We start from the raw sequence: 15256 nt of genomic DNA, 5'->3' as shown, positions 1-15256 counted from the left end.
AGCCGAACGGAACACGCATCATGCATGGACCGGCCGGCGCAGGGCGCACGTTACAGCAGTCAGCAGCAGTGCACCGGCCATCCCGCCGTTGCCTCTTGCTGGTCCACGTGCCCCCGTGTGGCGGTGTCGTGAACCCTCGGCTGACGGTTGGCGCGTCGTTCGTTCGCGCCCAATGCAAAAAGGAAACGCATCGGCCGTTGCCTTTGCCTCTGGCCTCAAACGAGCGCTCTTGTCCGCCGTGGGTTTGAGTGGGGGAGACTTCGGTGTTGATCGGGAAATCGGGATTCGGGCTAGGGATCCGCGCGAGACCGTGTCATGTCGGCGTGCGCGCAGTCGCGGCAGGCAGCAATAACCGGGGCCAGGAGCAGCGAGCCTGAGCTGCTTGCTGCGCCTCACGTGCTCGGCCATTCCCGAGGCAGCTGCAACCTGCAAGCGGTGCAGCCTCTGCCGCCCGTAGGACGGCGGGCCCCTCCTTGGCGGCCCGCGATCAGAGGAGCGAATCAATCTCGTGGCTCCCCAGGCCCGGCCGGATTCGTGCCGTGGACCCGTCCCATCCCAGAGCCCAGAGATTAAAAATGGTAGAGCACCCGGCTGACGGCGCCCCTCGCCGAAATGGCCAAGGAAGGGCCTCCTCGAACGACTAGCGCGCCAGGGATTTGTCGCGCACGTGGGCCGGGGTGGCGCCTGCCGCGACCGCGAGCGACGACCTCGATTGCCTTAAAATTTTGCTCCCTCCGTCCCTCAATAGAGGACGTTTTGAGATTGAATCCAGACCCCAAAGCAAGAGTTAAAAGACCACAACATTTCTATAATGTAATCATTGCTCATGGTGTCAAATTAAAAGACATGCACCACTTTTGCATTAAAAAAATAGTACAGCCAAAGCTAAAGCCATGCACCGGCATTTTTTAACCTTACACAAAAGACACTGCACATTCGACAAACACACTTAGCGCCAAAAATTACAATTCACGTTTTTTACATAGACACACGAAAATAAAAATTTAAATAACGCGCCAATAAAGCCAGCTAGCTTATCTTGCCTTGCCTGTTTCATTTCAAACATTCACCGGTCGTTCACATGGCCAAGCCCCTAGTGGATTTGAACGCACCACCAGAGGACAGAGGAGAGAAGTTGCCTGATCTCAACAGCGATCCTGCTGAAGCTCAAGATGATGATGATCCCTTCCAAGATGTAGCAGGTCAAACTAGTGAACACGCATTTCATAAAGGTTAGCACATCCATCTCTCTCTCTCTCTCTCTCTCTCTCTCCCTCTGTCTCTCCCTCTCTCTCCCCCTTCTCCCTCTCTATCTCTCCCCCCATCTCCTCCTCTCTCCTAAGACCAGTTTGTACTCGTTTAATTTCTCCTAGAATTAGTGTGTACTTTCTCCTTAAACTTGTTACTGTAGCAGGTGAGAACCTTGGGCATCCATTTGATCTGAGTGATCATCAACATGAAAGAGACCAAGGAAACCTGCTGACAGATGAGTATTTCCATTAGTACCACAAAAATCTACATGATAAAAGTGTCATCATCTATGTACTGACAATACATACAAACATTGCAAATTTTGGCGGCAATGACAAAGCTTCACAACATGAACAAGATGCCTTACCTGCCCTCTTTGATGATGCAACAGTTCACAATGTTTGCCATCCCTTTGATTTGAATCATCCTCAATGGGACAGTGAACAAGAAAACCTGTGGACAGGTGATTATTTCCAATCAGTGACTCAAGCATAGACCTATGTTTGCTGAAAAAAAACATATTTAATGCATTTGTGCACATCCTAGGCAAAACACATTTATTAGCTCCAAGTCCATTATAATCTGTATTGATCAGTTATATTTTTCTGTAGACGATGGCATAGCCTTGCATGTCGAACAAGATGCCTTGGAGGATCTCATAGAGGAGTTTGGCGTGTACACCGAAAGAGTTGACATTGCCTTTGATCAAGAGGAGTTGTCGTACTCAGATGGTGAAGAGGATCAGCAAACACATGATGAGCAAGAGAATGCCCAAGCACATGATGAAGAAGAGGATGAGCAAGCACATGATGATGTAGATGATGACCAAGGACATCATGATCAGTCCCAACATAGGACGAAGGAGTTAACAGATAGACAAAGACAAGACATATTTGAAGATTTGCTTCGGAGCAGTAAGAATGGAAAATTAAAAAGAAATAGTACAACTATTATTGCAGCAAAGTACAATGTCTGTATACGTACCATACAACGTGTATGGAAGAGAGCAAAAAAGTGTTGGGCACATGGCATACCAGTAGATGTCAATGGTTTGAAACCTAAGAACTGCGGCCGTAAAAAAATTCAAGTGGACCTGTTTACAGTTCCAGATATTCCTCTAAACAGAAGGGGTATTATAAGATCACTTGCAAATGCTCTAGGTGTCAATAAAAGCAGTCTGCATAGGTCGTTCAAACAAGGATTGCTATGATGACACTCCAACTCACTGAAGCCCTATTTGAAGGAAGCAAATAAAAAGTCTAGGCCGCAGTGGTGTGTCTCTATGCTAGAACCAAGTACACTGCCAAATAATCCCAAGTTCAAAGAAATGAAAAATATTACCCACACAGATGAGAAGTGGTTCAATGGGACAAGAAAGAATAAGACTATGTACATGCATCCAGATGAAGAAGACCCACACAGGACAGTGCAAAACAAGAATGCCATTCACAAAGTCATGTTTTATTCTGGAGTTACACAGCCTAGGTTTGATGCTGAAGGTAGATGTCGATGCAGAAAGTGACCAACTAGTAAATATTTATAGTTTTGCTGTATGTTGTTATCGGAGGTGGTCTAGCACTCAATGACACAGGATTTATACTGGTTCAGGCAACGTGCCCTATGTCCAGTCGGGGTCGGTCGGTGACTTTATTCCTGAGCCCAGGTGCTCGAAGTCTGTAGTGGGGTTACAAACAAGAAGGAGAAATGAGGGGGTGTACAAGTGGTTCGGTTGGCTCCGACCGGAAGGGCTGCGGTCGGAACTTGGTGGTCCTGCGGTTGTGAGGTGTTGATGTCGATCTAGTGAGTCTGAGCTTGAAGAACTCAACCTCTCTGGTTGGAGAGAGCGCATCCCCTTTTATAGATGAAGGGGATGGCTTTACAGGTGAGAGGGAGAGAGTATGGATGTTTCTAAGCCTTGTTGCCTACGCTGATGAAAACTGGATAATGGTTGACACCCCCTAATACTATCGATGTCGCTATAGGATGTCAGATGTGCACCGAAGGTCGAGCTATCTTCTTCATGAAGGATGGACGCTGGTACCTGCAAATACTTCTTGATGCCTAGTGGCATGTGAGGAGCCACGTTATGTTCACCCGGTATGGCAAATCCTGGAGCCCATACTACGATTGATGTCTAGAGACACACGGGGGGCTTTACTGTATGGAAGTTTTTAGCGGCCCCTACAATACTTTGTGTTAGGGTGGCTGCAGAGCACTATTTCATGCAGGGTATGGTCCCTGGTACAGTGGTTTTGACTTGTGAGCCATGCCTTGCCTTTCTCCACACGTCTTCTGGTTCCTTCCAAATGGGGTGCCCCCGGTCGGATGGTTCTAGTCGGCTCTCAGTGCGCCGATCGGAGAAGAGCAGTGAGCATGGTTCCCACGAGCCCCAGCCGTAGGGTCAGAGTAGGAAGCAGCGTTTCAGGCCTTCCAATTAGAGAGACCGCTTGGAGACGACTGGTGCCCAAAGCGAGCGCTCCGGTCGGAGAGGTGGGCTGAAGAAGCTGACGAACGAGCACTTGTTCTTTTGGGTAGACCTTCCGGTTGGCGACCGGACTGCCCTTCTGGCCCGTTGTGTTTTAGACTCTTAGGCCAGCCCATGAACTATATGTTGTTTTTCTGGGCCGAGCCCAGGCGTGGAAGCCGATCCTCGAGGGACCCCGGGTTTATGAACCCGATAGGAGCCCCTGAGCCCCCAGGCGATTTGAGCCGAATCGTCCGGGGGATTTTTGTCTCGGGTGTTGCCCCCGAGCCCCCGGGTGGTTCGGGTAGAACTGGCTAGGGGGTTTTTGTGTTGTATCGGTGGGTGCGCGCGAGCGCACCCACGGGTGTGCGTGTTTTTAGTTTTTGAGATGGAATTTTGTTTAACCATGGCATCGTTATGCAGTCGAGGTGTTTTTTAAGCGCGGGGATTGGATTGAGACAGAACTTACTGATCCCGGCGTCGGTGCGTGCCAGGGATCGGGCAAGGAAGTTTAGTTTGAGACAAACCCTAGCGTTGGTGCGCGTCATGAACGGAGATAGCTTAGTTTGGATGCAACAGTGTTTGATCTTTGGCGTCGATGCGCGTTGTGGGATCGGGCAAGGTGGAGTCGCTAGTAGACCCAGGCGTTGGTGCACGCCATGGGATCGGGCAAGGTGAAGTTGCTGGTAGACCCAGGTGTCGGTGCGTGCCGTGGGATCAGGCTAGGTGGAGTTGCTGGTAGACCTAGGCGTCGGTGCGCGCCATGGATCAAGAGTTAGTTTTGGTTAGTGAAGCCGTTACGCGAGTTCGGAGTCACGGTCCCAAGAGCCGTAGCCGGATGTCGCCGATCCAGTCGACGTGAGTTCAGAATCACGGTCCCAAGAGCCATAGCCGGATGTCGCCGATCCAGTCGACACGAGTTCGGAGTTGCGGTCCCTTGGCATTTGAGCCCCCGAGCCTTGTCGGGCCTTCGCGGGGGTTGGTGTGAGTCGTTTTGTGCTACCCCATCCAGTTCCTCACAACCGAAGGGCTGAGTTTCATTGCCTGTCCCGATCGCTCAGGCTCAAAGACTAGCTCGGTGAGCTCGCTAACGGGTGTGATGGAGCGGAATCAGGGTCTGTCGTTCGTGACACGGTCGGCATAGCCCTCTTGTGGCATTCCACTACTCGTTTACCTGCAGCCTGGCAGATGCCTAGGTCGTTCTGTAGACCAACCCGGGTGGCCTAATGGCCTCCCCTCGATGAAGATTCTATGGGCTTGGCGAGAGGTTCAGGATCGAACGAGAAGGTTGAGATGACCTGGTTTGCTAGACCGGGCGAAGGCCACATGGTGCTCATCTACAATTTTCTCCCCTAGCTCTGTTTGGTTGCTCGTGTCGAATGAGGCAAGCCACCGCTTCGTGGCGCAACACGGAGCGTTCTGGTGCATTTCGCTACACGTGCGATGCTTAGTTCCCGAGCCTCTAGGCGGTTCATGCCCTAACCGTCTGGGAGGTTCAGGCGTATGAGACAAATGCGCGTATGGATGTATGAATGATTTGTAATGAAATAGAGGGGGTTTTGGTAACGTTTACCTTAACAACTAGAGTGACGGGGCTTGGAGGGCTTCAGTCGGAAATGTCCGACCGGGACCTGTGCTCGTCGTTCGAGACGGAGTCGGCATGGACTGCATGAGGCATCCCTTTGCTCCTTACCTATCACCTGGTGTCCCTCCTAGGTGATTCGATCGACTCAGGGAGGTCTGGTGGTCTCTTCTGGCGGATATTCCTCGCTCTCTCTTCCTTCTTCTTTCTCACCGAGAGTGCCTGTATGCTGCGGCGGTTCCTAAGTGAGAGGAAGAGTGAGTGAGGGGGAGGACTTACGGATCCTTTTGTGAACCTAGAGCGTGATGTTGGATTGGAGGTGGTGCTGGATCTGGTCTGCGAGGCCTCCTTTGGGATGTAGCCGTGTGTAGACTTTCTGGTGGATCTTTACCGGGCGAGCCTCGTCGGAGGGGAGGCTGCTCATGACTATGCCGGTGGAGGGTTCCATGCCTGCAGCTGCTCAAGTTGGCCAGTTCATAAAGTTTGATGAGATTTCTTCTAGCCATGGCAACCTTACCTCGGTAGTGGTGCCCCCCCCTCAGGAGCTGCCTTGACTGCATAAGAAGGTCAAGAGCTCCATGTTCTTCTGCTGAGCATCTATAGGTGCGACGCCCTTGAGGTACCTGTTGTGTTTTGCCAAAGTTTTGAAGGAACGGAACCGAGCGATTTCTGGCGTTCAAGTGAAGTTGTCGAGTGGCCGCAGTAGTTTTTGCAATAGTAGAAAATGTAATGGTTAAGTTCGTGGGAGGGGAACCCCTGTGTAAAATATTCGTGTGTGTTTTAATGACTGCAATTGGTTTTTGTTTTTGTAATTGAGTTGCTCCGTTCGGGGAAGCTTGTTCCCTTTCGTTCCTTAGTCCTCCCTTAGCATAATTTTGTTTTAAATTTCTTTCTTTCTTGTACCTGCCCATTTGTTCCGTAGGCTGCAACTTTGTGACCCTAGGGGGTGGCCCACGAGGCTCGACTAGTCGTAGCCGTAGGAAAAGGCGGGGTGCGATCAGTCGGAACGTTCTAAAGCAAAGTTACGTAAGGTAAATCAAAGGAACACACTGTCTTTCATTTGGGTAAGAAGGAGTTTCTCCATATGAAAGTAAAGAGAAAAGAGAGGCAATACTTAATATTTGTATATTTATGGAGCCTCCAAGCGGTCCGGGTTGAAAGTGTTCGGGCGAGGGCGCTCTTTAAGGAGGATGTGCTTTAACCGAAGGTGTTTAGACCAATTCTAAGGGAAAAAACGACATAGCTGTTCAATGTTCCAAGTGTTGTTGAGAACATTGCCATTATTGTCCTCCAGTCGGTAGGTGCCCAGTTGGATTACTTCAGTTACCATATAGGGTCCTTCCTATTGTGGAGAGAGCTTGTGTTTTTCCTTCGTCGATTGGGTCCTTCGGAGCATGAGATCACTGACTTCGAGAATCCTTCCTCTGATCTTCCTTTTGTGGTACCTATGGAGGGTTTGTTGATAGCAAGCGGAGCGGATGATGGTTGTCTCATGGGCCTCTTCGAGCAGGTCAACTGCGTCTTGTTGAGCCACTGCGGCTCGGTCGCGGTCGAAAGCTTTTACTCTTGGTGCACCGTGGTCAAGGTCGGAGGGCAACACAGCTTCCGCTCCGTAGGCCAGGAAGAAAGGTGTGAATCCCGTGGATTGGTTTGGGGTCGTTCTTAGGCTCCAAAGGATCACTGGGACCTCTGCAACCCACCGCTCGGCGTGTTTGTTGAGTCGATCAAAGATGCATGACTTGAGTCCTTAGAGGACCATGCCGTTGGTGCGTTCGACCTGATCGTTAGTTCGTGGATGTTCGACCGAAGCCTAATTGATTCTGATGCCATATCCATTGCTGAAGTCTTGGAACTTCTTCTCAGTGAAGTTAGTCCCGTGGTCAGTGTTAATACAGTTAGGAACGCCAAATCGATAGATGATGTCGAGGAAGAATTTGACTGCCTCTTCTGAGCGGAGATTGGTGCTGGGCTTGGCCTCTATCCATTTGGTAAACTTGTCGACTACTATGAGTAGGTGAGTAAAACCGCCTAGACCTTTCTTGAGAGGTCCTACCATGTCGAGGCCCCAGACCACAAATGGCCAGGTGATTGGGATGGTTTGGAGCTCTTGAGCCGATAAATGGGTTTGCCGAGTGTAGAACTGTCATCCTTCGCACCTGCAGACGACCTCCTCTGCATCTCGTAGTGTGGTGGGCCAGTAAAACCTTGGCGAAAGGTTTTTCTAACCAGGGACCTTGGGACCGCATGATGCCCGTAGATCCCGGAATGGACCTCAAGGAGGATTTGTTTTCCCCGGCTGGTGGGAACGCACTTCATGAGCACTCCTGACGGACTCTGTTTGTAGAGTTTGTTACTGAGCATGATGAAGGTCTTGGCATGTTGAGCAATTCGTTAGGCTTCAATTCTTTTTAGGTGGGAGAACCTCCTTGAGGAGGTAGGCAAGTAGTGGTACTCGCCAATCGATTTGATCGAGTGCCAATACGGCGACGTCTATGGTTGACGTTGTTATAGAGGTACTGGGATCAGAGCCCCCGAGCATCGGCTGGCCGTCGGGGTGTGTTTGGGTTGGACCTTCCAAGATGCGGGCGGATGGCTCGTGGACGTCATTGATGAAGACTCCGCTTGGGGACGGATCTCGCCTGGCGGCCAGTTTTGCGAGGAAATCGACGGTGTCATTGTCCCTTCGAGGGACATGATGCAGTTCGATCCCCTAGAATTTATCCTCGAGCTTACGCACCTCTTAGCAGTATGCTGTCATGAGGGGACTTTTACAGGAGGACTCCTTCATGACCTGATCAACGACTAGTTCTGAGTTGCCATGGACATAGAGTCACGTAGCACCGAGCTTGATGGTGATGCGTAGTCCGTTGATAAGAGCCTCGTATTCCACGGCATTGTTTGAAGCCAAAAAGTAGAGGTGGATGTTGTAGCAGAGCCTACTCCTGTCTAGGGAGATTAGAACCACTCTAGCCCTCGAGCCAGGAGCCATTATGGACCTGTCGAAGTACATTGTCCAGTACTCATGGGAGACATCCTGGGTCGGTAGCTGGACCTCCGTCCATTGAGCGACAAAGTCCACGAGAGCCTGAGACTTAATTGCAGTGCGAGGGGTATACCTGATGTCATGGTCCATGAGCTCAAGGGCCCACTTAGAGATTCGTCCCGTGGCGTCACGGTTGCAGATGATGTCTCCGAGTGGGTATGAAGTGATGACTGTGACTTCGTGGTCGGTGAAGTAGTGTAGGAGCTTCCTGGTGGCCATTAGCACGGCGTATAGGAGTTTTTGTACCTAGGGGTACCGGACCTTGGGGTCGGTAAGTACTTCTCTGACGAAGTACACGGGTCGCTGTACCTTGAGCTGGTGTCCTGGTTCCTCCCTTTCGACGACCAAGGCGGCACTCACCACATGGTTACTTGCCACGATGTAAAGGAGGAGGGGTTCTTCCCGTTCTGGAGCAACGAGGATCAAGGTTGACGTCAGGGATGTTTTGAGGCTTTCGAGAGCCTACTGGGCTTGCTCAGTCTAGACGAAGGTGTCCATCTTTTTTAGGAGCTTATAAAGTGGCAGCCCCCACTCACCGAGCCGGGAAATGAAGCGACTAAGGGCGGCCAGGCAGCCGGTGAGCCTTTGTATGCTTTTTACATTACATATAGGGCCCATGTTGGAGATGGCTACGATCTTTTCGGGGTTGGCTTCGATGCCATGCTCGGATACGATGTATCCAAGCAGCTTTCCCCTTGGAACCCCAAAAACACATTTTTTTGGGATTTAGCTTGATGTTGAACCTTCGGAGGTTCACGAACGTTGCGGCCAAGTTTGCGACCAGGTCGCAAGCTCAAGCCATTTTGACCACTATGTCATCAACATAGACGGCAATTGTTGGTTTCAACTATTCAGCCTGATCAGGCTGATTAGGTGGGTTGATTTGGTTAGCGAAGCATTGCTACATGCACCTTTGGTAGGTGGTGCCAGCGTTCTTCAGACAAAAAGGCATGGTCATGTAGTAGTACGAACCATACGGGGTGATAAATGAGGTCGTGAGCTAATCAAAATCTTTTATCGTGATCTGGTGATAGCCTGAGTAGGCATCTAGAAAGGACAGGATCTCGCAACCTGAGGTGGAGTCAATTATCTGGTCTATGCGTGGTAAAGGAAAGTGATCCTTCGGACATGCTTTATTAAGTCTAGTGTAATCGATGCACATTCTCCACTTCCCGGTCTTCTTTTTGACAAGGACGGGATTGGTGAGTCAGTCGGAGTGGAAAACCTCCCCGATGAATCCGTCCGCCAGGAGCTTGGCGATCTCTTCGCCTATGGCCCTACGCCTCTCGTCGTTGAAATGACACAGGCGTTGCTTGGCGAGCCTTGAGCCTAGGATAAGGCGTAGCGCGTGCTCGGTGACTTCCCATGGTATCCTCAGCATGTCAGAAGGCTGCCATGCGAAGACATCGTGATTGTCACGCAGGAAGTCGATGAGCTTGCATTCCTATTGGGCCGAGAGCTGGGTCCCGATTCACACCATCTTGGCTAGGTCGGTGGGGTCAACACCCAGCGCCTTGGTTTCCTCAAGCGGGCAGAAGGCCATCAAGGAGGTTGGTTTGTTGCAGTCTAGGACTACTGGGGTTGACGACTCCTCGAGCTGTAGGAGCTCGGATGAGTTGACGACCGTGGTGGCGAGCTCATAGTGCTCGTGGTCGCACTCGAAGGTGTGTAAGAAGGTGCTACTCACTGTGATGACGCCGTTTGGTGCTGGCATCTTCAGCTTGAGGTAGGTGTAGTTGGGGATCACCATGAATCTTGCGTAGCATGGCCACCCCAAGATGGCATGGTAGGACCCTAGAAAGTCTACCACTTCGAAGGTGAGGACCTCCGAGCAGAAGTTGGCCTGGCTGCCGAATGTGACGGGTAGATCGATCTGTCCGAGCGAGTATGCCTGCGCTCTCGGGATTACCCCATGGAAGGGGGAGCCCGCCAGGTAGAGCTCCGATCGAGGGATGCACATGGCATTAAGGGTGTCGACGTACAGGATGTTGAGGCTGCTGCCCTCGTCCATTAGCACCTTGGTGAGGCGCTTCTTGCGGACGATGGGGTCAATGACGAGCGGGTAGCGTCCCGGTCTCACGACGTAGGAGGGATGGTCCCTCTTATCAAAGGTGATCGGGGATTCTGACCAGCTGAGAAAGGAGGGGACGACCGTTTCGGTGGCGCACGCCTCCCTATAGTGTACCTTATGCTGGTGTTTGGACGAGATGGTGTCAGACCCACCGAAGATCATGATGCACTCCTCAGGTTCAGGGAAATCGTCCCCATCCTTGCCTGCCGCGCCACCCCTCTTGACTGCCGGCTCCTTGCTGTCTCCCTCCTTTGGCACGCTGGTCTGTCGGAGGAAATGTTTGAGGAGCTCGCACTCCTTGTAGAGGTGTTTGACGGGGTAGGCATGATTGGAGCATGGACCATCCATGAGTTTATTGAAGTGGTCAGGCAGTCCCTGTTGGGGCTACTTGGGTGTGCGATCAGCTGCGGTGACCAACGTGGTGTCATCCGACCAGCGCTGATCCTTTCTGTTCTTCTTGCCCCTCTGAGTGGAGGGGCCTTCGTCTGGATCCGCGCGCTTGGGCTTGCCTTTGTCCCAGCCTCCACTGAAGATCGCTCCGATCGCCTCCTCGCTAGAGGCGTGGTTGGTGGCAACGTCGAGCAGATCATGGGTGGTGCGAGGTTTTAGGAAGCCAAGCTTGTGGATCAGGTACTCGTAGTTTATCCCGGAGAGGAAGGCACTAATGACGTCTGTGTCGACAACATCAGGGATGGAGTTACATCGTTGGGAAAACCTATGGATGTAATCTCGTAGGGATTCGCTGGGCTCCTGCTGGCAGCTCTTGAGGTCCCAGGAGTTTCCCGGGCGGACGTACATCCCCTGGAAATTCCCGACGAAGACCCTCTTGAGGTCTGCCCAGTCGCGAATGCTGTCGTGTGGAAGGAATTCGAGCCATGCCCGAACATGTTCCCCCACGCAAATAGAAAGATATTGGATGATGAAATAGTCATCATCCACTCCTCCGGCTCGATAGGTGAGCCGGAAGTCTTCGAGCCAAATACCTAGGTTTGTCTCCCCGGTGTATTTGGTGATGTTGGTGGGAGGCCGGAAACACTGTGGGAACGGTGCTCTCTAGATGCACCGGCTGAAGGCCCATGGCCCCGGGCCCTTAGGGCTGGGGCTCCGATCGTCTGGCCGGCGACCGCACCTAGGGTGCGTTTCACCGATTCCCTCAATGGTTTGGCCAGGATCCGTGTCGCCTGCTGCCACATGGAGGACATCATCGCTGTGTTGGGCCTGACACCGGTCGCTGATGATGCTACAAGCGTCCTAGTGCGGTCGGTGTGGAGCAGGCGCCTGGTCGGATCATGGCGCGGCTGCCGCACCCCGAGCTGAGCCTGACAACTACGATGGCGAGCGAATAGATCGATCTGGCCGACGCATGCCCGTCCCCTCGGTGGGGAGAGAGGGCATGGGTTGGAGTCACGATGTGGAGCTTTCTGCCTGTTGGACGGCGGTGGCCTCTACTAGAACCCGGAGGTTCCGGTAGACTGCCCGGTCCTGAGGGTCGAAGGGCTCGGGAACACCATGGAGAAGCATTGCTGCAGCAGCGATATTCTGGCCGGCCCGGGCAAATTGTGGGACATCGTTCCCCTCGTTCGCGATGTCGTGCTGGACCTGATGAGCACGACCCTAGGCGCCACCCGCCGGGCCATGCGCATGGGGCGCAACATGCCACGCCGAGCGTGCCGACGCAGGTGGTGGCTGGCTCTACCGCTGTTGTCGTAATTCCTCGGTGTGCGCTTGCGCAGACGCGAGGGCCTCCGTATGCAGGTCCGGAGGGGTGTGAGTTTGCACAGACTTCGCAACCATCAGCGGTTGTCCCGAAGCGTCCGCCATAGCGCACTCCTGTGACGGACAGTGGTGGGGTGCCACGTCACCGATGCTGGAACCGTCGCTCTCACCATCACCATCTGGGAGTTCGTGGGAAGTGGCAGGAATGCAGCCTACCATTTCCACGAGCTCGAATGTGAGGGGGGATGGCGCCAGCATCCTTTGGAGCCCCTGAGCGTATGTGTCCACGGAGGATGCGAGGCCGTGGGGGAACTAATCGTACGATGTTTGTGGCGTGGGTGGTACATTCCCTTCGGGTGATTGGTGAGAGATAGTAAATAAAGAGCGAGTAGTAGTACGCATATTACTTACAGCGGGGTTTGAGCAGAGAGTTTGCTTAGAATGAAGCACAGATGCCACGCCGTCGAAGTCGTGCGTCCCGAAGTTGATGGAGGACGTACCTCCATCGGGTGCCGGATCGTGGTCTCCTCGTGGAGGTGGAGTACGCCGAGCCGATCAACGATGAAGTCTAGGCTTCCAAAGAGGAAGGCCTAGGACGGCTTGAATACGGGTGGAACCCACGCTCCGGTGGGCGAGAGTGCAGGAAACTCCAACGAGCCGAAGCGAATCATATCGCCCGAGCCCGCCACGGCGGGGGTGGCCGAAAAATGGGCCATCCGATGACCAAAAGAGTGTTGAACGTACAACGTCTTCCCCACCGACGTCGCCAACTGTCGGTGCAGAAAGTGACCAACTAGTAAATATTTATAGTTTTGCTGTACATTGTGATCGGAGGTGGCCTAGCACTCAAAGACACAGGATTTATACTGGTTTAGGCAACGTGCCATACGTCCAGTCGGGGTCGGTCGGTGACTTTATTCCTAAGCCTAGGTGCTCGAAGTCTATAGTGGGGTTACAAACGAGAAGGAGAAAGGAGGGGGTGTACAAGTGGTTCGGTTGTCTCCGACCAGAAGGGCTACGGTCAGAACTTGGTGGTCCTGCGGTTGTGAGGTGTTGATGTTGATCTAGCGAGTCTGAGCTTGAAGAAGTCGACCTCTCTGGATGGAGAGAGCGCATCCCCTTTTATATATGAAGGAGATGGCTTTATAGGTGAGAGGGAGAGAATATGGATGTTTCTAAGCCTTGTTGCCTACGCTGATGAAAACTGGATAATGGTTGACACCCCCTAATACTGTCGATGTCGCTGTAGGATATTAGATGTGCACGAGAGGTCGAGCTATCTTCTTCAGGAAGGATGGACGCCGATACCTGCAAATACTTCTTGATGCCTAGTGGCATGTGAGGAGCCACGCTATGTTCACCCGGTATGGCAAATCCTAGAGCCCATACTGCGATCGATGTCCCGAGACATGTGGGGGGCTTTACCATATGGGAGTTTTTAGCGACCCCTACAATACTTTGTGTCAGGGTGGCTGCAGAGCACTGTTTCATGCAGGGTATGGTCCCTGGTACAGTGGTTTTGACTTGTGAGCCATGCCTTGACTTTCTCCGCACGTCTTCTGGTTCCTTCCGAACAGGGTGCCCCTGGTCGGATGGCTCTAGTCAGCTCTCAGTGTAGCAGTCGGAGAAGAGCGGTGAGCATGGTTCCCACGAGCCCCGGTCGTGGGGTCAGAGTCGGAAGCAGTGTTTCAGGCCTTCCGATTGGAGAGACCGCTTGGAGACGGTTGGTGCCCGAAGCGAGCGCTCTGGTCAGAGAGGTGGGCTGAAGAAGCTGACGAATGGGCACTTGTTCTTTTGGGTAGACCTTCCGGTCGGCGACCGGACCGCCCTTCTGGCCTGTTGTGTTTTAGACTCTTGGGCCAGCCCATGAACTATATGTTGTTTTTCTAGGCCGAGCCCGGGCGTGGAAGCCGGTCCTCGAGGGGCCCCAGGTTTATGAACCAGACAGTAGATGTTATTTTGATGACAAGTTAGGTCTATGGCCTTTTGTCCGTGAGGTAGCAATCTTGGTCATGTTTTATTCTTGTTTCGCTACATAAGAATCACTATTTTATTTTTTCTCATAAGAATCTTTGCATTTTTAGGAACCGGCACAAAGAAGAAGTGGCAATAGGCCCAGGGGCACACCTATCATGAAGACAATGAAGGTTGACAGACAAATAATGAGATCTTATATGATATCAAAAGTTCTTGAAGCTATATGCATTCGTTGGCCTCGAGAACATGCCTACGAGACAATTTGGATACCCAAAAGCTAACTTCGATTTGCTAGTTGAAATCTGACCACACTACATATCATAGTCAGTGAGACACAAAAGCAGCACTTCATCATCACAGATACTATGCACACATCACATGAACTAGCTAGTACGGGATGCAGAAGGAAGTGAAGGCAACCTTGATCATGCTGACAAAGACTTCCCGGTTGGCCTCTTCGATGCCAGTAAGCCAAAGCTCCATGCACTGAACCATCTCTTCGGTTAGTACATCATCGACAACCATGGTAGCTTTGATTGTGCCCACCTCCAAGGGCACCTCACCGGTTGCAGCAACTCGACGGCCACGGGCCCATCGACCTTGGCAGAGCTTTGTACGGCAGCTCTCCTCCAAGGCACTGTCTTCACCCTCTGAGTCAAGAACGTACAACTGTCCCTCGCAGTCCACACGTAGCCGACCACGTCTATTGCGTCGCCCACGCACGTTGCTCCCTTCTTTGACCTGTTCGATCCCATCGCCGCGGCCCATCTCGACGATGTGCTTTGGGCTCCCATTGCGGCCGTAGCTCCCTAAGTTGAGAGCGCTGGTGCCATCACTGCCACCCTCCACCGCCACAACGCGCTTTCGGATGTGATCTCTGCCGCAGCTCCCCAATACGGGCTTTAGGCCACAGCTACCGCTGGCCCCCACCTCCATGATGTGCTTCGGGCTCCCATTGTAGTCGTAGGTACCCATGTTGGGACCGCAGCTGCCGCCGTCGCCTCCATCTCCAACCTTAACGGCACGCTTTTGGCTAACATCGTGGCCGCCGCTCCCTAGCTTGGGGGAGCATGTCCCGTCGCCACCGCCGCCCCCAGCTTCAGGGCATGCTTGGAGGCCACATCGCTATCGCGGATCGCCGGCTTGACAACG

The 15256-nt window shown here is 52.6% G+C and overlaps 2 protein-coding genes across 2 annotated transcripts in view; both read left to right on the top strand.

Moving 5' to 3' along the window:
- LOC136456236 (zinc finger CCCH domain-containing protein 8-like) overlaps nt 1-15256 on the top strand; it is a 290584-nt gene that overhangs the window by 40759 nt on the left and 234569 nt on the right. The gene's annotated exons all lie outside the window — the stretch shown is intronic.
- LOC136457284 (uncharacterized) lies at nt 1082-14385 on the top strand. The gene is given in 4 exon segments (XM_066457343.1): nt 1082-1232; nt 1863-2756; nt 14072-14124; nt 14212-14385. Coding segments are annotated over 4 exon segments (1272 nt in total).

This window comes from Miscanthus floridulus, chromosome 6 (genome assembly GCF_019320115.1).
Source record: "Miscanthus floridulus cultivar M001 chromosome 6, ASM1932011v1, whole genome shotgun sequence".
NCBI lineage: Eukaryota > Viridiplantae > Streptophyta > Magnoliopsida > Poales > Poaceae > Miscanthus > Miscanthus floridulus.
Note: the sequence above shows the minus strand (reverse complement) of the source record. Positions and strands in the feature narration are given on the sequence as shown.